At 60.1% G+C, this 24,060-nt stretch overlaps 1 protein-coding gene across 14 annotated transcripts in view; it reads left to right on the top strand.

The window, feature by feature from the left end:
* PTPRF (protein tyrosine phosphatase receptor type F) overlaps positions 1–24,060 on the top strand; it is an 85,544-nt gene that overhangs the window by 40,614 nt on the left and 20,870 nt on the right. For 5 of the 14 annotated variants that reach the window (XM_060306522.1, XM_060306513.1, XM_060306547.1 and 2 more), the window contains exons 7-14: positions 1,497–1,514; positions 4,293–4,403; positions 13,813–14,082; positions 15,603–16,184; positions 16,404–16,540; positions 16,981–17,125; positions 20,692–20,997; positions 21,638–21,831. In XM_060306522.1, the coding sequence (XP_060162505.1) occupies positions 1,497–1,514; positions 4,293–4,403; positions 13,813–14,082; positions 15,603–16,184; positions 16,404–16,540; positions 16,981–17,125; positions 20,692–20,997; positions 21,638–21,831 (1,763 nt within the window). The remainder of the gene's footprint in view (positions 1–1,496; positions 1,515–4,292; positions 4,404–13,812; positions 14,083–15,602; positions 16,185–16,403; positions 16,541–16,980; positions 17,126–20,691; positions 20,998–21,637; positions 21,832–24,060) is intronic. The other 9 variants (XM_030866533.2, XM_030866515.2, XM_030866487.2 and 6 more) reach the window with 3 other exon arrangements.

The raw sequence follows: 24,060 nt of genomic DNA, 5'->3' as shown, positions 1-24,060 counted from the left end.
ACTTTAAAATAATTAAAAATCCCATTACATGTTAACGTAAACAATATTTTTTAATGGAAAATAATCATATTTCGTGAAACAAAAGCATTTGGTGAGAAGAGTGCCCCTGTTTTACACTTTTACAAACCTCTTTAATTTGGGGTTTAATAGAAGACAGCTGGATTCTCATACCTGCTTCTGCCTTTGGTCTATTGTGCTGTCACATGTCCTGAAGCCTCTGGGAAACTCCACTGTATGTTCATGGGAGAACAAGGGTGGAAAAGGCAAAAAGCTTCTCAGTATTATGAAAATGGCTTTGACCTTGCGGACCCCCCGAAGGGGCCTCTGGGGACCCTGAAGATCCGTGGACCACGCTTGGAGGATCACGGTGATGATGGTTCTTCCTGGACAGCCTCTGCATGCCTTGCACACAGCCCAGGTCCCAGCAGCTTGGCCTTGTGGGACCTTGCCTTGGCCTTGTCTCCAGCCTCTGTCTGGTGGGAAGGCTGTGAGCCAGACCTGGTTAGTTCCTGCCACCTCATAAGCTGTGTGACCTTTGGCTTTGGGCACTTAACGTTCCTCAGCCTCTGTTTCCTCATTCTTGCTGAGGTGGATAATCCCTCCTAAGTGGGTGTCTTCAGGTTCAATGAGATAGTAACCAGTGTTTGTCTCCCTGCACACTTCCCTCCCCAGAAGTGGGCAGAGAAGGGCAGGGTGGACGGGGCTGACCTGGGCCTGCCCACAGGCCCCTCACTCCTCCGGATGGGGCAGTGGTAGAAGAGGGGGTCCCTGTTGGGAAGGGAGCGTGTCCAGACCTCATAATTGCCCCACAATAGGCATTTGCAGGGTGAGCAGCCTAGAGGCTGCTGATTCCCAGGGTTACAAGGCAATGAACAGGCAAGGGGCGGGGGCAGGGAATGGCCCCTGGCTCTCACCAATCAGGTGGGAGGACTGTGCCGTCAGTTGGGTTTTAGCAAGGTCTTTAGCAAGGTCGGGTGGCTTTACAGGGGTCTGCCACCCGGTGGTGAGTAGGGGGCTGGTGTGTGTGTTTGTGGAGGGCTGGTCTGGTGATAGCCTGAGGTGAGCTCTCCCTTTAGCCCTTTCTTTGGCCTGCTTAAATGCCCTGCTTTGGGTAAGTGCTCTGTTTGGAAATCCTACTCACCTGTGGAATCTGGAGAGCCCTGCAGGGTGGGGTTATCGCCTCTTCTCTTCACCTTGCCCTTCCACTGAGCTCAGCCGGTGGAGTCTGCAGGAGCCCTGACTCACCGCCCTGATTCCTGGCACCCCCAGCCCTGCTGGCCCAGCCTCAGCCTCCCCCTCCCCAGAGCCGTGCCAGCGACCTGGGGAACACAGCTTTGCCTACACGCAGCCTGGTGCTTGCTCACACCTAAGCCACGCCTCAACTTCTCTGGATATTTAAGGCCCTCTCTCATGTTTTATTTTATCTGATTTGGCTTTCCTTCCTTTTGTACTAATGCTTCTCTCTGATCTTATTTGCATTCAAATTACCTCGCCAGGTGGTTCACCAATCAGAGGTAAGAATGCTGTCCGTGCATCTCGCCACACCACGCCTCGCCGCCACCGCCGTCACCACCACTCCATCCCGTCCAGTCCCGTCCGTCACCTCCCGCATCCCCATCCCGACCTCTCCAGCCTCCTCATCTCCAGCTCCAGCCCCTTCAGCACCACCGGCCACCACACACATCCACTCTCAGCCATCCCCTCCTGTGACTCATCCATTGCAAGTCTGGATTGTGGAGATACTCGGCTCATCCCTGTTTTGGGGCTGGAAGCCCAACTGCCCAGGCCTTCTAGGCCAGCCGCACAGAAGGGGTCTGTTGACTCCTACAGGGAAGCCAGGCCCTGGTCCTCAAGGCTGGCCAGAGACAGAAAGTCTTCCCATGAGGTGGGGGAGCATGACCGAGCCTTGCCTTCCCTCTTGAGAACCTTCTTTGTCTTGGGCCCTCAATTATCACTAACTTCCCCGTTAGCATCCCAGCCCTGTAGTAGAATGAGGATCCCCCTGTAAATCCTCCAGCCCAGCAAACGCTAGGAGGGACGCACAGTTAAGACTTTTAACGTAGAGGCTGGGATGACACCAGAAATAAACAGGATCCTAGGTAGCCTGATCCCCTGACCTACCGGCCCCAGCTGCTTTCCTGCAGCAGGACCCTACGTTCTGCGGTTCCAAGCCCGGACTGTACTCTAAGGTCCGGTTCGAGTTTGACTCACCTCAATTCCTTTAAAAACTCAATTTCTCTCTCAGAAGTCTGTTTCCTCTTAAGTCAGGGCCAGGGCCCCACCTCCCTCATGGGGTCGTGAGGATTAGAGGAGAGGAAGAGGATTTGGGCAGTGTCTGGCCCAGAGCAGGCACCCTGTAAAATGATGGCTTCCATGATGCTTTTATTCAGTGTTCTTGGGCACATCTAGACCCTCAGAGTTTAGGGCCAGGCTGCTCTTGGAACAGAAGATGTGGCTGGGTGGAGCAGCTGCTCCCCTGGGGTGCATCTTGTCCATCACCCGCTGAGGACAGGACTCAGCCTCTGGATCCCCCCGCCCATCCTCTCAGCCTGTGCTGACTCATCAGTGCCCCCGCTGCTGGGTCTTGGTCTTGGTTCCAGATTTGGGGGTTTCTGTGTGCAGTAGGCTCAGGGTCTATGTTGGGTCCCTTGACCAGTCCTGGCTCTCAGTGCAGGGGAGCCTCCTCCCCCAGCAGGGATCCCACCCAGGCACCACTCCCTGCTCCCGCCTGTGGCACCAGCCAGGACTCCCGCTACCCACAGCTGAGCTGACCTTGATATAGCCCCCCTCCCTCTGGCCAGGGCCCTGAGCCCCACCTGCTTGAATGAACATTTTCTGTGACAGCGTCCATCCATCCCATAAACATGACCTGTTGAGTGCCCATCGGGGCTGTTCTTGCAGGAGATGGGTATTTGGCACAGGCCCTGGGCCCTCACACTCCCTGATGCTGGTGGGGAGGGCTGCCCAGGACCACAGAGCAGGCCAGCCCATTTTCCCTTAGTATCAGGGCCCAGCCTGGGCACCCCTCTCCCCACCTCCAGCTCCTAGCCCCTTGGATGTTCACGCCCCTCCTGCTGCCCCAGGTCTGTGTGGTGGAAGAGGGGTGTCGGGTGGTGAAGGGGCTGTAGCTCAGACGCAGTGGCCCCCCGCTTTGGGGCCTGAGCCGTGAGAGCGTGGCCTGGAACTCTTCTAGTGGCTCCGGTCAGGTCAGGTCAGGTGGGGTCAGGCAGTTCTGTGTGTGTCCTGTGTGGGCGTGACTGTCAGCTGGCCTGGGCTCTGGGAGGGGTAGGTCTGTGCAGGCGGTGGTTTTTGTCAGGCTGTGTACTGTGGGGTTGTGAACTGTCCATTGGACCGTCCTGTGTGGGTGTGATTGTCTGTCGGCTTGTTCCAGGGAGCGGGCATTGCTGGTCCCTTGGGATGTTCCCTGTCACAGACGGTTTGCCCGGTGTGCTCTCACCAGCAGAGTTCTCAGGCGTTTACTGCCAGGGCTGGAGGTGGCCATGTCGGCCAGTTTCACCCCCTTCTCCCACCCCACCTTCACCTCGGCCTCCCTGGCCTGGACCTGCCAGGACTGGCCCCAGCCCTTTCCTCCACCCTCTGTGAGCGTCCTTTTCAGCGGCACCCCCAGTCCCGGCTCCTGTCTGTCCGTCTGTGGCCAAAGCAGCCCTTCAGGGCGCTGTTCCGAGTGCGAGCTGCATCCTCCATTAGCCTCCTGAATTATGCAGGAGCCGTGGTGGGTCGAAGCACTTTAGCAGGACCAGGCTGAGGAGAGGAGCCGGAATGGGTGGGGCTGGTGGGGGGAAGGGGGGAGCAAGGGCTGCTGGGCACCGGGCCCCCAGGACCACCCCTTCTTTCCTGTGGGTTCTGGTGGGTGGCAGAGTCTCAGGTCTTCCCGAGGGCATTGCACGCTCAGAGGTCCCAGGCCAGCCGGTCTACAGGCTGTCCCACCCACACCTGGCTCCAGTGCTCTGATGGGGATGCTCATTGGCAAACAGGCTCCAGTACCAGCCAGAGGATGGCAGACACTCAGCGGAGATGGGGGATGGGGTGGAGCCCCCGGGTGAGTCAGCAGGCCCAACTGGACCGCGCGTGGGGTGGGATTGTGCTCCAGAGCACGACCCTCCGTTCCAGCCAGGAGGCCTCCGGGCTTGTCAGGGAGAGCTTCCCGGAGGCAGCACTAGTGCCGGGGTGTGGCCCTGATGTCTGCAACGTCTGGTCAACACAAGCCTCAGATGCTGTCGAGACCCCCTCCTCGGGTCGCAGGCTTGACCGTTGTCTTTGTGTCCCCACAGGTGCCTTGCAGATTGAGAGCAGCGAGGAGTCGGACCAAGGCAAGTACGAGTGTGTGGCGACCAACTCCGCAGGCACACGCTACTCGGCCCCCGCCAACCTGTATGTGCGAGGTAAGGACTCAGGCGGTGCCCAGCCCTGATTCTACGGAGCTGAGCTGCCCTCGCCGGGCTTGCTGCCCCGAGCCTTGGTGTGGACTTAGCGGGCTGCCGTGGGCCCAGTCTCTCCTCCTTTCCGCCTCTTTCTGCAGCAGCTGTAGCAGCAGCAGCTCCCACTGGGCAAGCTTCTAACATCTGCCCCGACTTTGCCTTCCTCCCGCAGGCCCTTTGGGAAACAGACACTCTTGGGAGCATTTGTATCTCTTGTAGGTCCTGCCTCATGGGACCAGAACCCCATGGGAGTCTAGAGCCTTCCGAGCAGACATGCGTGTGTGTGTGTGTGTGTGTGTGTGTGTGTGTGTGAGAGAGAGAGAGAGAGAGAGAGCAGGCACACGTGTGTGTGTGAACGTGTACACACCTGCCTGGTCTTCCTTGAGTGTGTCCTGCCCACCCCAGCAGGGTGGGCTCCGGGCCAGGTGCACCTGCCTTCTGACCAGGTTTGCCTGGGGCCTTCCTGGAGGAGGAGCCAGCTGTGCTTTGTCATCAGCCAGGACCCTGTGTAGGGGGTCAGGCCAAGGCAGCTTTGAGCCCCTACAGGTGAGCACCTAGTGTGTTTTAGGTGTTCCTTGCTGGGACTTCGTGGATCCCACACTTGCACAAGTCCGGGTACCCAGCAGAGAGGGTCTGGGGACTGTTTTGGCCTGTCCAGTCTGTTATGCTCACAGCCCCAGGGGAACCAAAGCTGGCCACCTACCCCTTCCTGAGAACACTGGGTTTTGTGTGCATGGTGTCCAGGAGGGGCCCTAGGCGCCCCTCCTACCCCTGCCATCCCCCCGCCACTTAACCCTCCCGCACAGATGGGCATCATTAAAAGTGAAACCGTCTGCACTCCGGGGATTTGTAAAGGAAAGTGGATGCAGTTTCCTCGCAGCGATGATTTCATCATGCTAAGTGCATACTGCAGCTTCGCAAAGGGTGTCGTCTGCCTGTCCGCCCAGGGCCAAGCGTGGGGCAGGGCAATGGCAGTGGCCTGTCCCACTCTTCGGGGCCACATGGTCAGACAGGGCAGAGAGAATTAAGCCATCAACCCATGTGCTTATTGAGGGGCTGTGATGTGTCAGGGCACAAGATCCCGAGAGGCCACAGGTGAAGGGCAAATTGTGCTTCAGAGACTGGTTGATGCCTCATCGGAATTAGGGGCATGGGACGGGAGGTCCCCACTGGTCCCCTTCTCAGCTGTTCTGCTCTTCGAGGCTCCCCTGAGCTGACCCAGGGCCTGTCTTAAGGAGCAGCATCAGGGCATGGAGGCCAGGAGCGTGCAAGCCACCCAAATGGCCAAGCTGAGTGTTGTAGATTGCACAGCCTTCCCCCACCCTGCTTCAGGCAGAGCTTCTGACCAGCGCACAGGGGCCTGACGCGTCCCCTCTGAGAGGAGCAGCTGGATCAACCCTCCTCAAAGACCTGCCTCCTCGCACCCGGACCACTCCCCCTGCTGTGTGGGCCTGACCAAGCACTTCTTCCAAAAGACCATAACCTCGAGAATGTGGAGGTTCCGGGCCTCGGCAACAAAGTCCTTCACTGCGTGTGGCTGCACCAGGGAGAGGAGAGGCGCGGCAGAGCCGCTGTGTATGCCAAGCGAGCTTGGGTGCGGTCATAGGGGCACGTTTCCTGGGGCAGAGCTGCAGAGGCCGTCCTGAGGCAGGAGAAGGCCCAGACCCAAGGTGGATGGCCTGGGCATCGTCGTCTTGGCTGGGCAGAGTTCTCCAAAGTCACCGTCACACCAGCCTTAGCCCTGAGGCAGGACAGTGGGTCTCTTTGGATGAGCTGAGCTCGGCTGCTGCTGTAGCTTTTAGGCACCGACCAGGAGGCTCTTACCTGCAGCCCCTCTTACCCTTCTCCGTGGGGACCCCACTGTCTACACGTGGTGAGCTCAGGCAGGACTCTGGCCCATCCCCGCTTCCACCAGGTCTTCCTGAACTGCCTTCCTGGGCCCATTTCCACAGGCCTTTTGGGCAGGGAATGTAGGGGTTCCTTTAGTTCTAGCCCCACTTGCTAGGGATTCTGAAATAGGGTGTCCCAACCCCACTTGCCTTGTCTCTCCCTCTCTCTGACACATGCACACACACACATTCCTGTGGGCCCTGGTGTCTAAGGGCCTGTTCTAAGTCTGTCCCTAGGACCTGCCTCATAACCAGGCCCCAGCTGAATCTGTGCCTGCCCTGCTTTGCAGAGAGCAGTTTGCCCTGTAGCCCCAGGACAGGCCTTACTCTGGACTTGTAGACACCTAGAAAGCCCTGCTCCTAGGACCCTGGCCTCTGGGGTCCACCCCCTCCTCATCACGACCCTGGTAAAGCCCCTGCTTTCTGCCCCCAGCAGTGCTGAGGGCCCATCAACCCCAGCTCCCCTGGCACAGCCTCTGCGGTGCTGGCCACGAATTCTGTACCCTGAACCCTGCTTGTGGGTGGTCCATGCATGGAGAAGCCCCCAGTGCTGGCCTGCCCACCGGCCTGTGCCCCACTGCTTCCCAGCCAAGCAGCAGCCACTGGGAGGCCCCCACTGGGCTCCAGCCATCAGGAACCTCAGCATCCGGTTCAGTGTGGATTCCAGCTCCATTGCCATTTGGGGCCCAGTAACCCTTAGCTGGGTGGGGCTGTCCTGGGCATTGTGGGATGTTTACTGACCCACTAGGTGCCCGTAGCACCCCCTTGTCACAACTCAGTGTCTCCAGAGCTTGCCCAGTGTCGCTTGGGGGAATCCTCCTCCCCCCCGCCCCGTTAAGAAACACTGCTCTGGATGGACAGCCTCGCGCTGGCTGTCGTCTCCATCCGTCTCTGACTGTCGTCTGCCGTGCCCACGGGGCCTGAGGCCATGTCTCCTCCTCGGATTTGTCTTCAGTGTCCACCTCAAGTCCCTCTGTCCCCCAGACTTGGGGTTCCCATTGTCTCTCTGAGAACTACAGTTGCTGCATTTCATGGGACCATGCATGTAATGCTCCTGGCCCAGGGCCGGGCACACAGTCCGGAGCTGCTCCCGCTGTGGGGATAGCAGTGTTGGGCCTTCATCACCCAGTTTTGTCTGACTTTGCTCACAGTTGCCCGCAGCTCCACCCACAGTCTAGCAGGCCCAGGCCTGCTGGGTGGACCAACCTCTCTCCGTCCGACTCCCTCCCCCAGTGACTCACTCTCTCCTTCCATCCGCAGCGTCTCTCTCCTCCAGCTCTTAGGACGCACAGCTGCCAGGCACCCGGGAGGAGCCACGCCTCCCACAGAGCCTGGCCTACCTGCCCCCACCCTTCCCCCTTCTCTGCAGGGACCTGGCCGCTGGGCCACAGCTGTCTCTAAGCAGGGCGATGGCTCCACGGCCTTTCTCCCTACAGGCTCCCAGACCAGCTGTTCACGCTCTGGTGCCACACAGCGTGGGGCTGCCTCAAGGTGGCGGGGTTCTAGTGGCCCATGCGCCTTGGTGGGTTTGTGGGCTGGGTGGGCCCTGACCCCAGAACCCAGCTCACTGGGTCTGTCCGAGCCTTGAGGTGCGCGTGAGGCATGGGGGCCTGCCTGTGCCCCACTCCCGCCCCTCCCTGTTCCACCCTTGGCACCCAGTGCCTGCCAGCGGGACGCAGCCCTGTCCGCCGTGTCCTCCATGAGTCCTGAGTCTTTTGTGAGCGGCGTGGTCCGCGCGCACCTGCGGGCACATGCGTGTGCGTGGGGCACGAGAGTCTTGTCTCGTTTCCGTGCTGTGTGGGCAGATGAAGGTTGGCCTGTTTTTACTCTCTGTGTTTCTCCTTGTCTTTTTTTATTTCCTCCTCATCCTCATCGCACTCTACCATCAACCCAAACTCTCATCTCTCAGATCAGCGAGAAGGTTGGTCCTTTTCACTTCTTATCCATCTACAGTTCGCCCATCGACGGGATGCTCCCGTCCGTAGGGAACGGCGGGCTCGGTCAGCTCCTCAGGCCCCAGTCAGGCCTGCCCGCCCATTGGGCTCTGCGCTCCACTGTTTGGGCGGCAGGTGGGCAGGACCAGTGGTGGGTGGGCAGGCCCCCCTGCCCCGCATGTTTCTGCTGCTTGGGTCCCTGACACCCCATGTGTCTGCATGTCCCCTTAGCTGGGCTCCCCTGCTGGGGAGGTCAGGTGGGCATGGTGCATGGCACGAGACTGGTCCCTGCCTTTGTGCCCAGGCCAGGCCAGCTCTCTGCTCCAGGTGGAGCTCAGGAGTGGTTGTGGGAGCAGTAAGAGCTGTAGGGCTTTACGCATACCTGTGGGGCCTTCCACAGTCCCCCTCACCTAAAATCCACGTTTGTCCAAGCTCAGTCGAAACCGCTGGGAAGATGAAGGGCAAAGGCTAATGGAGAATGAGCTCACCCCTCGAGATCCTGCAGCACAGGGCGAAAGTCCTACAGAGTCTGCGCCGTCCTTGAGCCCCTCTACCAGGCTGGATGGGCAAAAGCCCTGCTCTGCCTACTGAGTTTAGGGTCTGAGGCGCTGGGTGGGGGGCGCCATCGTGGCTCACTGAGGAAGTCCCCCAGGGACTTGTCTTTTCCGTCTCCGATCAGATCCAAATGAGGGTCTTCCCACCTGCCCCGGGCCCTTCTCTCTGCCCAAGCCCCCCAGACAGCTGGTACTTCCTCAGTCCCATGCTGGGTGCTGGGCATTCAGAGCAGGAGCTCACACCTGATTGAACGGTCAACTTCCATTTAGGGAGGCCCACGTGGGGACCTGCAAGAGGCCCTGGCCCAGCCGCAGTTTGGGGAGCGCTTCTTAGAGACTCCAGCAGCCCATTCCAGAGCAGTCTCACACCCCCAGGGCCAGGCCCCTACCTCCTCCAGTCCTGGGACCAGCAATAAGGGCAAGCGGTCCTGTGTCACATGGTCTGAGTGGTCAGAGGAGGTCCTCCTGTCTCCTGGGCTTTGGGCTAAGCCCCAGGGAGCAGACCCGGGCCACTTGGTCCCCTGTTGCATTCTCTCTGCGGCTTGAGTTTCCTCCGCGAGGGAGAGGGAGCCAGTCGGGAGGAGGGCTGTGGCCTCGGCTCAGATATCAGCCCCGAGCATCCATCCATATGCACTCCTGAGCTCTGGGGCATTTCAGTTACACCATTTCGCTGACCGGGCAGATCTGCCGGCTCGGTTCAGAGAACAGTCATCAGCAGAGAGAGCCCAGCCTGCAGCCGCCTACCCCTGCACCCCTTCCCCCACCCTCCTAGTCCCTTGTCCCTTCTTCTCTCCGTCTGTGGTCCCACCAAAAATAAGCATGTACACAAATCTTTAATGGCAAGGCATAAATGAGTTTCTAAATATTCCAGGGGGATTTGCCCGGCTGGTAATTTGTTTGGCGCTGATAATTCCGTCTTAACATTTTTCCAGCTTTACTTAAAACTGTGTGCCGGCATTTAATTACTGCTCTGCGGCAGCCACAAGGTTATTTATTAAAGAGTTATTTTATCTTGATACAGTGGATCCTGCCCCTTATCCCCTCCTGAACGCTGTGTTATTTTCATCAGAGAAATTTCCGTGAGTAAATGCAGATTGCGGGGCTGCCTGCCCCCGCGGTTAGGCTGTCACCCCACTGAATGCTGATGCCTCCAGGTGCCACTCCGCCCTGTCATAGAGGGTTGTCAGCTCCAATTATTAGACTTAAAAGTTACAGCTGGAATATCATCCAGCAATGGCAAGGCCCTGTTTGGGAAATTGTCTATAAAATGTCAGCTCTGAGGATGCACAGGGAACGGTAATAGACCGGCATTGTTGGAGCTCAAGATTAGACCCTAAGTGCATTTTTCCCCGGCTCTGGTTTTTCCTTCCCTGCTGTTGCTTCTGTCAATAGACTGAGTCCCTGGCGAGTCCTGCCCCTTTGGGAGGCCTTGTGTCTGTGACAGCGGGAGGAGTGGCGGTGGGACTGTTGCAGGGAGACGCCAGCCACCCCTGGCTCTTGGGATGGGGGTGGCCATCCAGGCAGGTCCCAGGTGCGGGCCCCCATGGTCACTCGGGGCCCCAGGAAGTAGTCTCTCGCCTCTGTTGCCCCCACCCTCCCTCTGTGGACCTACCCTGACCTCCCTCACGCTGTGGGGAGGATGAGTCTGAGCTGTGGGAAACCGCGTCCAGGTTCCTCGTGTGTGGCTGTGTATCCCTGTGAAAGCATGAAGGGTGGCACCCTGCCAGGGTGTGCCTTCCAGGAGTCCCTGGGCTTGAGGCCCTTGCGTGGTGCTAGGGATGGCCCCAAGGGTCACACCTGACCTCTCACTCACCTTAGCCCCTGGGCTTCTCCCTTCCACCTGCATCTAGCAGGGGGAAAATTAAAATAAAAACAGGGCTTCCCTGGTAGCGCAGTGGTTGAGAGTCTGCCTGCCGATGCAGGGGACACGGGTTCGTGCCCCGGTCCAGGAAGATCCCACATGCCGCCGAGTGGGTGGGCCCTTGAGCCATGGCCGCTGAGCCTGCGCGTCCGGAGCCTGTGCTCCATCCGCAACGGGAGAGGCCACAACAGTGAGAGGCCCGCGTACCACAATAAATAAATTAATAAATAAATAATAAATTAATAAAATAAAAACTCTTCTCGATGTTAGTTCCCAAAGGGCTCCGTTTCCTGGCAGTAGCACAGAAAACCCTGTTCTCCGGGACTATTTGAGTTAAAGCCCAGTCAGTTTCCTGCACTGCTTAGCTTGGGACCCAAGGTTTATTGGCCAAGGACCTACGTCCTTCTCCTGGGGCTCTTTGTTCTTATGTCCAGGGACCTGATCAGGTCCCAAGATTCTGCCACTGACCACAGTCAGGCTTGCAGCTGTGACCTGACACAGGCTCAAGGCCCATCCTCATGTCAGCTGGAAAGTGTCTTCTCCTGGCAGCCTCGGCTGACCCAGAAGCTTCTTCGTGGAGCCTCCTAGGTCTCTCTTTTCAGCCCTGTGAGCCGGGTCTCAAAGGGGCGCGAGCTTTTTCATCCCACAGACCTACTCTAGTACGTGTATAAACTCGGGCACGTCCCCGAAGTGTCTGTCTTCAGTCAGTTCCCCCGTCTGTAACTGGGAGGTGCTAGCATCCACAGTGTGGAAACCTGCAGCACATAGGAGGTACTCAACAGTGGTTTCCTTCCCCCAAACCCATTTGGATGCCTATGAACAAGGAGGAGGCGGGGCAGCCACTGGCTGAGAGGAGAGTCTTCACTTAGTCAGTTAGGACTGCTGTGCCTTTCTGCTCGAGCCAGGGCTGTGCCTTCACCGGCAGGCCTGTCTCTCCCCCGTGGCCTGCCCCCCAGGCTCAGTGTCAGAGCCCAGGGAGTGCCTGCACCATGTACGTGCCTCCCAGCCTCACCCTTGTGCCATTTGCGGGGAGTGCTCAAAGGAGGCTCTTTGTCGTGGCTTCTTCCTGCCAACCATGTACCCGGGATCCACCTGTTCCCTGCTGCACAGCACTGCGGCACAGGTAGAGACCTGTGACGCGCTGTTGTCGTTCAGTGTAGACTCCCAGCTTTAGGACAGCTGACAGAAGCCCACTACTATCAGCTTAATGGCAACAAGGAAACTTGTCTTACAAAACTAAAAGCGTAGAAGCAGATTGGGTGTCAGGCAGGCCTGGATCCAGATATTTGAACGGTTTGGTTGGCCGTTCGTCTAATAGTTTTCACAGCAGTCCGAAGGCTCTTTCTTGTTAGCCAGATCTGGGTCATGTACCCCAAGAACCGAGAGTGGGGGCTGGGATGGTTCTCCTAAGATGAGGATGCCGATTCTAGGGGGAGGCAGAACGCTAGACACCCGCGGGACACGCTGAGAGCCCAGGGAGCCTGGGGCACAGAGGGAAGTAGACCCAGCGCCTGGTGGTGGTCATGCCCGGCCCGCTGGGGCACTGGCAGTGCTTCGGTTCTGTCTGGAGGCCTTGGGGTCGAGGCAGGGGCTGAGGAAGCTGTAGTCCGGGCTGAGGAGTCCTTTAAAACGCCACGCGGGAGATTTTAACGTGGGGGTGATACGAGCAGATTTGGATTTGTGCCAGCTGTTTGTGGCGGGCCAGTTACGGGATCGGTGGCCCAGAGGATGCCAGCGAGGCAGGAGGAGCAGAGGAGAACCTGGTGCAGCAGTCCAGGGAAGGATGGTGGCTCGGACTTCGGAGGTGGCGGTCACCTGTGGACTTGCGGAGAAATTAGCGTTTGAAAGATATGTTAGGTGGTGCATTAGCAGGACCTGGTGATCTGCTGGACGTCTGGTCTGTGGGCTGCCACTTTGACCCCTGTGTAGCGAGGTCATAGGTCGGACCAGGTGGTGTCTGCAGTTACTTCGAGCTCTGATTCTGTGCTTTGGGGCCGTGCGAGCAGCAGTCTGGCACTTGTGGTAGAGGTGCTCTCGATGTAGCACCGTGGGTCCTCCGCATGCCTGGGCTCCCCAGCAAGGGCCCTCAGAGACCCACACTCGGAGTGGTCCCCTCTGGCCTCTTAGGCTCGCTGCCTGCCTTCTCCAGCCCCGTGTGTAGGGCTGCCCAGGAAGGACACACCCCAACCTCTGCCTACCAGCTGCATGCCCCGCCTGCATGCCAAGCATGCCTGCCCACGGCTAGGTCTTGCCTGCCTTCCCTCCCTCTGCATGTTCCGAAAGTCTGTGCCGAGCTCGCGACTTTGGCAGCGGGGTGGGGGGTCCAGGCTGCACCTTGAACTGAGAGGCTCAGAACAGCTTCCGACCCGGGGAGCCCAAGGCCGGAGGTCGTGGCCAGGCACAGCCACCCTCCCCCTTGAGATCCTCGTTCATTGGTGCTGAAGGCCGTCTGCTTGGCACCCTCATCATGTTACTGCCATCGTCATGCCCATCCTGCCCGCGGACCACGTCCCTGGCCCGCCCTGAACCCAAACCCCTGCCCAGTCCCTCCTGGAGGCCGCCCCTACTCCTGGGTTCTCAGGCTGTGCCTTCAGCACGGCTGAGGTCCTGGCAGGTGGTCATGCCACTGCCCTCATCTCTTCCTCTGGGACCGTGGTCTGGAGGTGGAGGCAGTGGCTCAAGAGAGGGTGGCCGTGTCCCTTCCAGGCTGACCCTCTGCCCTGCCCCAGTCATGCTCTGAGGACCCTCCACCCTGGGATGCCTGGATCTCTTTCACTAGTGCCCCAGCTAGCCCCTCTGGAGACCCCTGGGGGGTCAGGAGCAGGTAGGGGCGGGCACTGGAAGGCGACCTGGGATGTGGCCCTGACAAGGCCTTGCAGGGAGTCCCTGTGTGACCCTGGACCTCAGTTTCCTAGGCTGTATAATGGGAGCTTGGTTGTGGAATCTCTCGTGTTCCAGACAGTCCCTGAGAGCGGGGTGGGAGGTGGTCAGCCGGGACCCAGGGACTCTGCCCCTCCTGTCTCTGAGGTGGGCTTGGCTCTGATGAGAGGGGCTTCCTGGATGAGGGGCCCCTGGCCTTGCATCCCCCCACGTGTCCTGCCCAGGCTGTGAGTGCCTCTCTCCCTCCTCCCGCAGTGCGCCGCGTGGCTCCTCGTTTCTCCATCCCTCCCAGCAGCCAGGAGGTGATGCCGGGCGGCAGCGTGAACCTGACATGCGTCGCCGTGGGTGCACCCATGCCCTATGTGAAGTGGATGATGGGGGCCGAGGAGCTCACCAAGGAGGACGAGATGCCAGTCGGCCGCAACGTGCTGGAGCTCAGCAACGTGGTGCGCTCCGCCAACTACACCTGCGTGGCCATCTCCTCGCTGGGCATGATTGAGGCCACGGCCCAGGTCACCGTGAAAGGTGAGTGCCGCTGGCGTGCCTGCCGTGGCCCGTGGCCTTCCCTGTAGCAGGGGACGTGGCAGGCGAGTGTGGCTGCCGAGGCACAGGCAGGGCTGAGGGTCGTTGCTCTCCTGGTGCCCGGCCTCGGGGTCCTCCTGGCCCTTAGTTGGTGGAGGGAGGGGCTCCTGTCAGAAATGTCTGAATCCTTATAGCTAACAGGTGTTGGGTCCCTGGGGGCAGGCGCTGTGCTGGTTAGTAAGCAAAGGTTATTTTGTTCAGGTGGTGTCACGCTTGGAGATAGGTGCTCTCATTGTCCCGATTTTATTTTTTAAGTTAGGAAACTGAGGTGCAGGGTCACACGGAGGTAAATGATGGAGCAGGGACTTGAACCCTGGGCGTCTGATTCCACCGCACACCACTCTAACCACTACATAGCACCAGGCCCTCGGCTTTACCAGCCTCCTGGCAAGAAGGATGAGAAACAGTAGAAGGAGGGTGGGTTCTCCCCGCCCGGAGCCCTGGGACAGGTGCATGTAGTGCAGACTCCTTGGGGTGTCCTGCTTCCACTCTCCCTTCCAACACACCCCCATTCTGCAGCTGGAATCATCTTTTTCAAAAGGTAAAAAAAGCAGGATCATGTTACCCCCTTTAAAGAAAGGGAGAAACACCTTCCAGTGGCTTCCGGCTGCTTTTAGGATAAAGACCAGGATCCTCACTGCCATGAACCGAGCAGGCTGACAGTCCTGTTTCGCCGTGCCCGCACCCCTCCCTTGCCGTCGCTGGCTCCATCTCGCTCTCCAGGTCTCAGTTCTTTGAAGCTTTCCCTGATCACCCCATCCAGGAGCACCCCTGGATTTCTCTCCATCTCAGCACCCTGCTTTCTGCTGTCTTTACCCATACCAGAACCATGATTATCAACTCACTGATCGTCTCTCTCTTACGCTGGAGTGTAAACCCCACGAGAGCAGGGACGTGACCGTGTGACAGTGTGTCCTCTGCCCTAGCACAGTGCCTGGCACAGAGTCGGCGCTCAGTATTATTTGTTGAGTGATTGGCTGTGGACCTGGGACCTCACCTTCAGTGTGAGCCAAGCCATGCGGTCTGTGGGGCCAGTAGCCCGTCACTCTTTCTCAAATCCAGGGCCATTCCCTAAGGAAGTCCCTCTCCCAGCCCCTGTTACACATTCTTGCCAGTGGAGGAGCCCAGACATGCTGCAGAGGCAGAGATCTCTGCTCCCCAGCCTGTGCGCCTCCCATCTGCATGGGGCGCGGGCAGGCCCCCTCTGGGTCTGTTTGTTAGATGAGTTACCAGGGCTGATGTGAGGATCCAGGGAGTCCTAGAAGTGACTTGGGTAGACAGTGAATGACCCAAGGCCACCAGCCCCCGCTAAGTGAACTCAGAGGTCACTAAGGGCCTTCCAGGCCATTCTTCAGGGTGGGCTGTGGGGCTCAACCACACTCCGGTTGGATGAATCCCAAGGGCAGGGTTGGCTCCTAGAGTCATGACCTCGGGAAGCCCTGAGCTTTCCACTTTGTCCCCAGCTCTGCCGAAGCCTCCGATTGACCTTGTGGTGACAGAGACAACTGCCACCAGTGTCACCCTGACCTGGGACTCTGGGAACTCAGAGCCCGTGTCCTACTACGGCATCCAGTACCGTCCAGCGGGTGCAGAGGGCCCCTTCCAGGAGGTGGACGGCGTGGCCACCACCCGCTACAGCATCGGCGGCCTCAGCCCCTTCTCGGAGTACGCCTTCCGCGTGCTGGCGGTGAACAGCATCGGGCGCGGGCCCCCCAGCGAGGCCGTGCGGGCGCGCACGGGGGAGCAGGCGCCCTCTAGCCCCCCGCGCCGCGTGCAGGCGCGAATGCTGAGCGCCAGCACCATGCTGGTGCAGTGGGAGCCACCTGAGGAGCCCAACGGCCTGGTGCGGGGCTACCGCGTCTACTACACCCCCGACTCCCGCCGCCCCCTGAGCGCCTGGCACAAACACAACACGGACGCCGGGCTCCTCACCACCGTGGGCAGCCTGCTGCCCGGCATCACCTACAGCCTGCGCGTGCTGGCCTTCACCGCCGTGGGTGACGGCCCCCCCAGCCCCACCATCCAGGTCAAGACACAGCAGGGAGGTAGGCACTGGCCGGCCAGGCAGACCTGGGGTGAGCGGGGCTGGGCGGCGCCTCCTCCCTCAGCCGTGAGCTTGGGGCCCGTGTCCGCCCACACGGCCACTGGGGAAGGCGGGGCGGGCGTGGGGGTGAGACCCTGACTTCCCCTACCTCCTTCCCCTGGGTGCCCCTGCCCTCGGGGTGACTGGCGAGGCTGACGGCACCGGGCACGGGGTGTTGCAGTGCCCGCCCAGCCCGCGGACTTCCAGGCCGACGCGGACTCCGACACCAGGATCCAGCTCTCGTGGCTGCTGCCTCCGCAGGAGCGGATCATCAAGTACGAGCTGGTGTACTGGGCGGCGGAGGACGCGGGCCAGCAGGTGAGCGCTCAGCGGGGCTGGAGGCGGCAGGGCTCCGCCTGGCCCTTGGCAATCTGTGGTGGGCTCTCCCAGGCAGGCTCGTCTCGATTTCTGTGGTTGTGTGGGCACAGCCCCTTGCGGCTCTGGGGCCCACGTGGCCCGTGTGGTTCTGTAGTCTTTGTCACCCCTGTGCCAGGGACAAAGGCCCTAGGTCTGTCCTGGGTCTCGTAGGCTCTGTGGCTCACGTAGAGCCCTAAGCTTCCCTGGGGCCACGTGTCCCTGGTGTTCCCATGGCCACGTGGTCGGTGAGGTGCCCTTGCGCGGTCCAGGTGGCCACGTGGCAGGGAGCCAGCCCTGCAGCCACAGTGGGTCCCCAGGGATCAGCTTCAGCCCCTGTTGGGGGTGACCTCTGAGTGACCTTTCAGTTCAGGGCAGTCGGTGAGTGCTCCTTGCTCTTCCAGCACAAGGTGACCTTCGACCCCACATCCTCCTACACCGTAGAGGACCTGAAGCCCGACACCCTGTACCGCTTCCAGCTGGCTGCCCGCTCCGAGATGGGGGTGGGCGTCTTCACGCCCACCATTGAGGCTCGCACAGCACAATCCAGTGAGTGTCCCCCGGGGCCACTGTCTGCCACGGCTGGGCGGGACACGGACACACACACACCCCTCCCCTTCGACCAGGGGGGTGGTCAGATCTGCTGGGCCCTGGGCTCAGTCTGGACCCCAAGTGAGGGGCAGGTAAGTGCCCTCTAGTCTGCATCCAGGCGGCTGCTGCCCTTGCTGCTCCCTGCCCGACTCCTGCCCTCCCTCAGCCCCACCCCCGCCCAGGTAAGTTCTATGTCTCTGATTCGTCTCCTCCTCCCACCTGGTCTGTGCTGGTCACACTAGCCCCCTGGGCCACCCTCAGTGGAGGGACCGCTGTGCTCACTGTGTCCCAGACCAGCTTTGGTGGGCGTCTTCCCTCCCCATGTCCCCACATCTCATCTCCCTGTTACCCGTATTCCTACCTCTTGCCCCGCCTCCATGAGAATCTGTGTGAGCCGCGCAATCGCACTGAGCCAGCTGCACACGGGACAGATGAGGCCGTGTGACCCGCGCTGGGACTGTGTGGCCGCCCATGTGCTGGACCGTCCGTGAGGCCATGTGTGAGCCCACTTTGTGGCGTGGCGTGTTACCGTGTTCCTGCGTGAGTGAGACTCTGGTGCCGTGAGTGTGTGCCCGTTCGAGCAGCTTAGCTGCAGCACCTGAACGTGTACGTCACTGTGATCGGGTCTGTGTGGCTGTTCTGAGGACTGGAATCCAGCGAGTGTGTCTCGGGGTGTCTGGGATCTCTGCAGCTGTCCCATGACAGACCGTGAGCCCACAGGCTGTCTGGTCACGCGGCCACAGTGGGCCACTGTCTGTGAGGCTGTATGTGATAACGGGGCCATGTGTGTGTGTGGTTGGCATCATGGCATTGAGACAGTGAGCACATGTGATGACATGTGATGGTCTTCTGAGGCTGTCCATGTCACATGGGACTGTGTGAATGTGTGACCCGACGTTCATAGATTCATTCCAGAAGCACCTGCCATGCTCCTGGTAGGGGCCCATGCACGCTGCAGGGCCAGCAGCACAACCCTGACACAGCCTCTGCCCGAGGGGGTCCTAGTCTAGTGGGGAAGACAGATATTAAACCCACAGTTATCCAAATGCGCTTTTAATTATATTTGCGTAAAGTGCTGCAGAGGAGACAGCAGAGAGATGATGTGACAGGAACCTCATCTGATTTAAGGGTTGAGGAGGGCTTCCTTGGGTGACACAGAAGCCCCATGCAGGGGGTCAGCAGGTGCAAAAGACCAAGAAGCAGGAAGGCACTTGGCTGTAGTCAGGGACGAGCAACTGGCCAGTGTGGCTGGAGCAGCCGCCAGACCACAGCATTCAGGGCCTCGGGGACAGAGGACAGGCAGGAGGGCTGTCTGCCTACCGCGTGCAAACGCGCGGGCCAGCCCAACAGGACACCGGAGACCAGTGAAGAGGTTGTGCATCAGTCTAGGCAGGAGACGACGGCTCGGGTGAGGTGATGGGGTGGATCTGAAAGCTCTCTGGGATGCCGCTGGCCAGACTTGGGGAGGGGTTAGGTGTGGGGGACTGAGAGAGAGGGACACGTGGGGTGAAGCCTTGTACGTGGCGTGGAGACTTGGGAGGAGAGCGGTGCCGCTCCCTAGGACGGGAAACGGGACAGAAGCAGGTGCGAGGGGCGCACGTGGTTCCAAGGCCCCCAAGCTCAGGATGCTGTGTACCATCCAGGTGCTGGTGCTTGGCAGGCTGCTGGAGTCCTGGCCCGGGGCTGGAGGTGGACTGTGGGAAGGAGGACCAGAGATGGGAGGAAATCCAGGAGAGGGGAGTCTTGGAGGTTGGAAGAAGAGGGTTTCAAGAAGGAGACCAGATGCTGCTGCTGAGTGATCAGGGCCAGAGGGACGCAGGCGTGTCCTCTAGGTCTAGTAATGTGGAGGGGTGGACCTGGCGTGAGGGGCCGAAGCTGACTGGAGTTCCACGAGGCGTGTATGAGAGGTGAGGAAGGAGAGACAGAGAGCTTAGCTGCGGGGAGGGAACACTGTAGCTGGCGCAGTCGGCAGGGGAAGCTCTGGGGCTGAGGATGGGGTGTGTCTTTTAAGATGGGGAAATCCTGAGCGTATTTAAATGCTGTTGGGAATGTGTCGACGAGGAGAAGTAAAAAAGATATGGAAAAGAGAAAGACAGTTGGAGGCTCAGGGGGTGGGGAAGAGGGCAGAGCACGGGCGATGGGAGAGATTGGCCTTGGATGGGAGGGCACCCCTCTCCCTTCCCAGGGGAGGGAAGGGGAGACTCGGAGCTGAGGCAGGCTGGTGGGTTTGGTAGCAAGAGACGGAGGAGTTGGGGAGGCTAAGGTTTTCTCTGCAAAGTAGGAGATGGGGTCACTTGCTGAGAGGAAGGGAGGCGACAGGAGCTGGAGGTTTGAGGAGCGTGGAGGAGGTGGAAGGTACTTTGTATTAAGTGGCAAAGGGGGCCGGACAGAGAGCAGAGAACGGCCGGCAGCATGGATGGCCCGGGGGAGGCCATGGGGTGCTCACAGAGTGCCAACCTGCCTTGGTGGCTTTTTCTACCCATCCCCATGCCACCTTGGAGGAGACGGGGGGTGGGTTCATTCAGAGCTTGGGACGGGCTGGGCAGGAGCTCAGAGAGGGGAATTTGGGGTGTTGGTAGGAGTGGTGAGGTTCTAAGCTGAGTATCGAGGGCAGTAAGGAGGTAGGTCAATGGATGAGGTCCCCGGGGGTGAAGAGCAGGTGCAGTGCTGGGGGCCCTGAGCAGCTGAGCTGGGCCAAGAGGTGAGGGCCTGCGAGGGGGTATTGGAGGCCACAGTATTAGAGAGAGTGGCAGCATCTGGGGCAGGACCACCGCAGCGCAGGGGAGGAGAAAGCTCTGAAGATGAGGGGCTTGGGAGCCAGTGGATCGAGGGGCAGCTGGAGTCACCTGAGCAGGAGGTGGTGGCAGAACTCCAGATGAGAAAGCCCAGGTGACGGCAGCAGAGTCCTCAGTGGGAATAGGAGCCGGAAACATCACTGGGAACGAGGAGGGCACAGACCCACCTCCTGACACGCAAGGAACCTGATGAGTGAGAGCCCCTCCGATGGGCACTTTCCCTCCAAACTGCCTGGGGGCCTCCAGTCTCTGCGGTTTCCGGTGGCTCAGCCGCAGACACCCTGTCGAGGCAGCCTCGCACCAGAAGAGCCATCAGGTCACTTGTCCTGGGAAGAGCGAGAGCTGTGAGCACAGCAGCTGGGGAAGGTCTCCGTGTGTGGTTGTGGGTGTGACCAGGAGTGAGGGTGGCGTGGCCCCGTGCTTGTGTGTGTCTGATGCCCTGTGCGTTGTGTGTGAGACAGTGTATGTGTGTGAGGTGCTGTGTTAGAGCTGTGTGTGCGTGTGTGTGTGTGTGTGTGTGTGTGAGAGAGAGAGAGAAGAGCCTATGGTCCAGAGGGAGCCGGGCTGTCTGGCGGCAGTGGCGGTAGCCTGCCTGGAGGGGCCCTGGGATAGCCATGACGCACCCGGGGAGTAGCCTGCCTGGGTGAGTTTCCCGTCCTCTGTGACTGGTCGCCATGTCTCTGACCCCCACCCTCCATCTGCCTGCTTCCCCCCATTTGTCTTCCCCAGCCCCCTCCGCCCCTCCCCAGAAGGTGACGTGCGTGAGCGTGGGCTCCACCACGGTCCGGGTAAGTTGGGTCCCACCGCCAGCCGACAGCCGCAACGGCGTTATCACCCAGTACTCGGTGGCCTACGAGGCGGTGGACGGCGAGGACCGCGAGCGGCACGTGGTGGACGGCATCGGCCGCGAGCACTCCAGCTGGGACCTGGTGGGCCTGGAGAAGTGGACGGAGTACCGGGTGTGGGTGCGGGCGCACACGGACGTGGGCCCCGGCCCCGAGAGCAGCCCGGTGCTGGTGCGCACCGACGAGGACGGTAGGCAGCGCCGAGGGCAGGCGGGGGCGGGGCCCGCCATGCCGCTGGATCCCCGCGCCGGGCTCCCAGGGCCTTGGCCTCCCGCAAGCCCAGAGGGACTTGCTGTCTTCCCAGTGCAGGCTTAATGGCCCCAAGTGGGGAGATGTAGCTTGTGGGACAGCCTGTGCCCAAATCCCAGCTGCGGGGCTTCCTCAAGGCAGCTGGAGCCTTAAAAGGCTAAGGCCGAAGAGGCAGCTGCCGCAAGATTTGAAAGGAGGAGGACTGGGGAGGCTAGTAGAATCACTCAGGAGAGTCACCGAGGCTCTGCCTCTCTAGACGTTGGCGTGATGTGGGGCCCAGGAGATAGGCCAGGTTGTGCTGACTTGGGGTGGTCGAAGGCCTGGTGCCCCGCCTCCACCTGTTCCCCACCTCTGCCCTCCCCACCAAGTGAGGCAGCCCTGGGCCAGAGGGGTCGCAGGGTCCCGGGCTCTTCCCCATGCCAGGCAGAGGGAGCCCTCCACCTTCCTCTCCAGGGCAGACAGTCTAAGGAAACCGCACCAGGGCCTTTCCTGGGGCAGTGGGGTGTGAAGGCAAGGCCCTGGAGCATGCTGTGCCCGGATGCATACCACGCACCTAACTTCCTTCTCCACCTGGTCCCCAGTGCCCAGCGGGCCGCCACGGAAGGTGGAGGTGGAGCCGCTGAACTCCACTGCCGTGCGCGTCTCCTGGAAGCTGCCCGTCCCCAGCAAGCAGCACGGTCAGATCCGCGGCTACCAGGTCACCTACGTGCGGCTAGAGAATGGCGAGCCCCGCGGCCCACCCATCATCCAGGACGTCATGCTGGCCGAGGCCCAGGTGTGACACTGGGAGGTGGGCGGGTGGGCGAGACCAGCATATTCCACTCGCTCTTCGGAACCCAGGTTTGCTCCCCTCCCCTTCCTGCTCTCAGAGGGACTGTGGCACCAAGACATCCTTTCGTATCGGGCTAGGGAAGCGCTGAGACCAGGAGGTTAGGGCCAGGTGCCCGGAGCACTCCCTCCTCTCGTCTTAGGTCTGCCTGAGCTGTGCCAGTCCGGGCTCGGCCAGCGCCATCTGCCCTGGTGCCAGTCCCAGCCTGGCAGCCACCGCTGTGGCGCAGCCACCAGCACTAGCAGTGAGAGCACTGTCTGCACAGACCCAGGCCTCGGCACCTCGAGCCCGCCTTTGTGGTTTTCGGAGGGTGCCTTCGCTGTCGGGCTGGGCTGTCGAGATGTACTTTCCTCCTCGGCAGCCCTCCTCCCCCACCCGGGTGGTCATCTCCCCCGACTTGGCCCGTGGCATTGCAGAGTTCTGTGAATGGCCGGGCTGGGGTGTTGCTCTGTGCCCGGTACGCAGGGGGATGGCACAGCGCCTGATGTTTGCTCTCGAGGGCTGGGCCTGCGCCCAGTGGCACACCTCACTCTGTGCCCTTTGTCCTCAGAGGAGGATGATTTTGCCCGTGAGCTTGGGGTGAAGTCCCTGGGCTATTCTCAGCACTGGTTGGCTACCCAGATGGTAAACCTGGGGTACTGGGAGGCTAGGCGAGGGGGCCTGAATTTCCCAGTAAGGGGTGGCTGAGCTCAGATAAGAAGCCTGGTCTCAGGATTCCTGGGAAAGGGCTGTAATTGCTACCACGAGTTACCACCCAAAATATTCTGCTGAAGATTCACAATGCCTGGTGTGTCTGTGCTCAGGGGCTTTCCATCCAGAATCGGGCCGTGGCGGGGTAGAGCCCGATTCCCCCGCCTGTCCCAGATAGGTGCAAGCACGTATCCTGTGTTCTACGTGCTGCGCTTAGAGGCGAACTTACCCACAGGCAGACGAGGGCCTTTGTCTCTCCGGCTGGACTCAGCCCAATGCCCAGAGGGCGCCCTCTTCCTCTTCTGGCCTGCCTGGTGCTGAGGGAACGGGGTGGAGGAAGTGGGCTTTTGGACCCTCCTGCATTCCTGGGGCAGGCTGAGGGCTCTTCCTGGAGTCTCAGCGGACACACCCACCCAGAAACATCCTGGGAATGAGCTCCCTCTGGCCCCTCCTGCCCCAGGGGGCCAGCAGCACAGCTGCAGCCAGTGGGGTTCCAAAGAAGCCACTTCACTTCGGGTGCCCCCTTCTGGTCCTAAGTGGTTTGGCGGGAGCTGGGCCATAGGATGAGGGACACTGTCCTCTTGGCCACAGACAACCTGTGACAGGAGGTAAACACGAGCCCGGGCTCTAGGGAAGCCGAATGAAGGCGGAGGGCCTGCCCTTGCAGCTCCGCCGGGAGTGGATTGTTCTGCTCCAAGCTAGGAGAAGAGCAGATGGGGCCCGGTCCCCAGCCTGGCCACAGGGCCCAGCTGTCCCCCGAGCACCTGGTCAAGGACACCACGGCCTGTCCTTCCCCACAGCACCATCTGCTCAGTCCAGGCCCCGTCAGTTCTGAAAGAACCGTGGGGGGCGTGCCTCCACCGCTGTGTGGCCAGACCTGTCTCCTGTCATGTGTGTCTCCATCTCAAGCTTGTCTGTTTCTCCAGGTCTCTGACTCCACCTCCCGTCTCCTTTTTTATTTTAATACAACTTTATTGGAGTTTAGTTGCTTCACAACGCTGTGTTAGTTTCTGTTGTACAACAAAGTGAATCAGCCATGTGCGTACAGATATCCCCATATCCCCTCCCTCTTGACCCTCCCTCCCACCCTCCCTATGCCACCCCTCTAGGTGGACGCAAAGCACCTAGCTGATCTCCCTGTGCTATGCGGCTGCTTCCCACTAGCTATCTATTTTACGTTTGGTAGTGTATATATGTTGATGCTACTCTCACGTCGCCCCAGGTCCCCCTTCCCCCCAACCCCGTGTCCTCAAGTCCATTATTTATGTCTGCGTCTTTATTCCTGCCCTGCCACTAGGTTCATCAGTACCTTTCTTTTTTTTCTTTTAGATTCCATATATATGCATTAGCACACGGTATTTGTCTTTCTCTTTCTGACTTACTTCACTCTGTATGACAGACTCTGGGTCCATCCACCTCACTACAGATAACTCAGTTTCGTTTCTTTATATGGCTGAGTAATACTCCATTGTGTGTCTGTGCCAC

The sequence above is a fragment of the Globicephala melas genome, chromosome 1, assembly GCF_963455315.2.
Source record: "Globicephala melas chromosome 1, mGloMel1.2, whole genome shotgun sequence".
Classification (NCBI taxonomy): domain Eukaryota; kingdom Metazoa; phylum Chordata; class Mammalia; order Artiodactyla; family Delphinidae; genus Globicephala; species Globicephala melas.
Note: the sequence above shows the minus strand (reverse complement) of the source record. Positions and strands in the feature narration are given on the sequence as shown.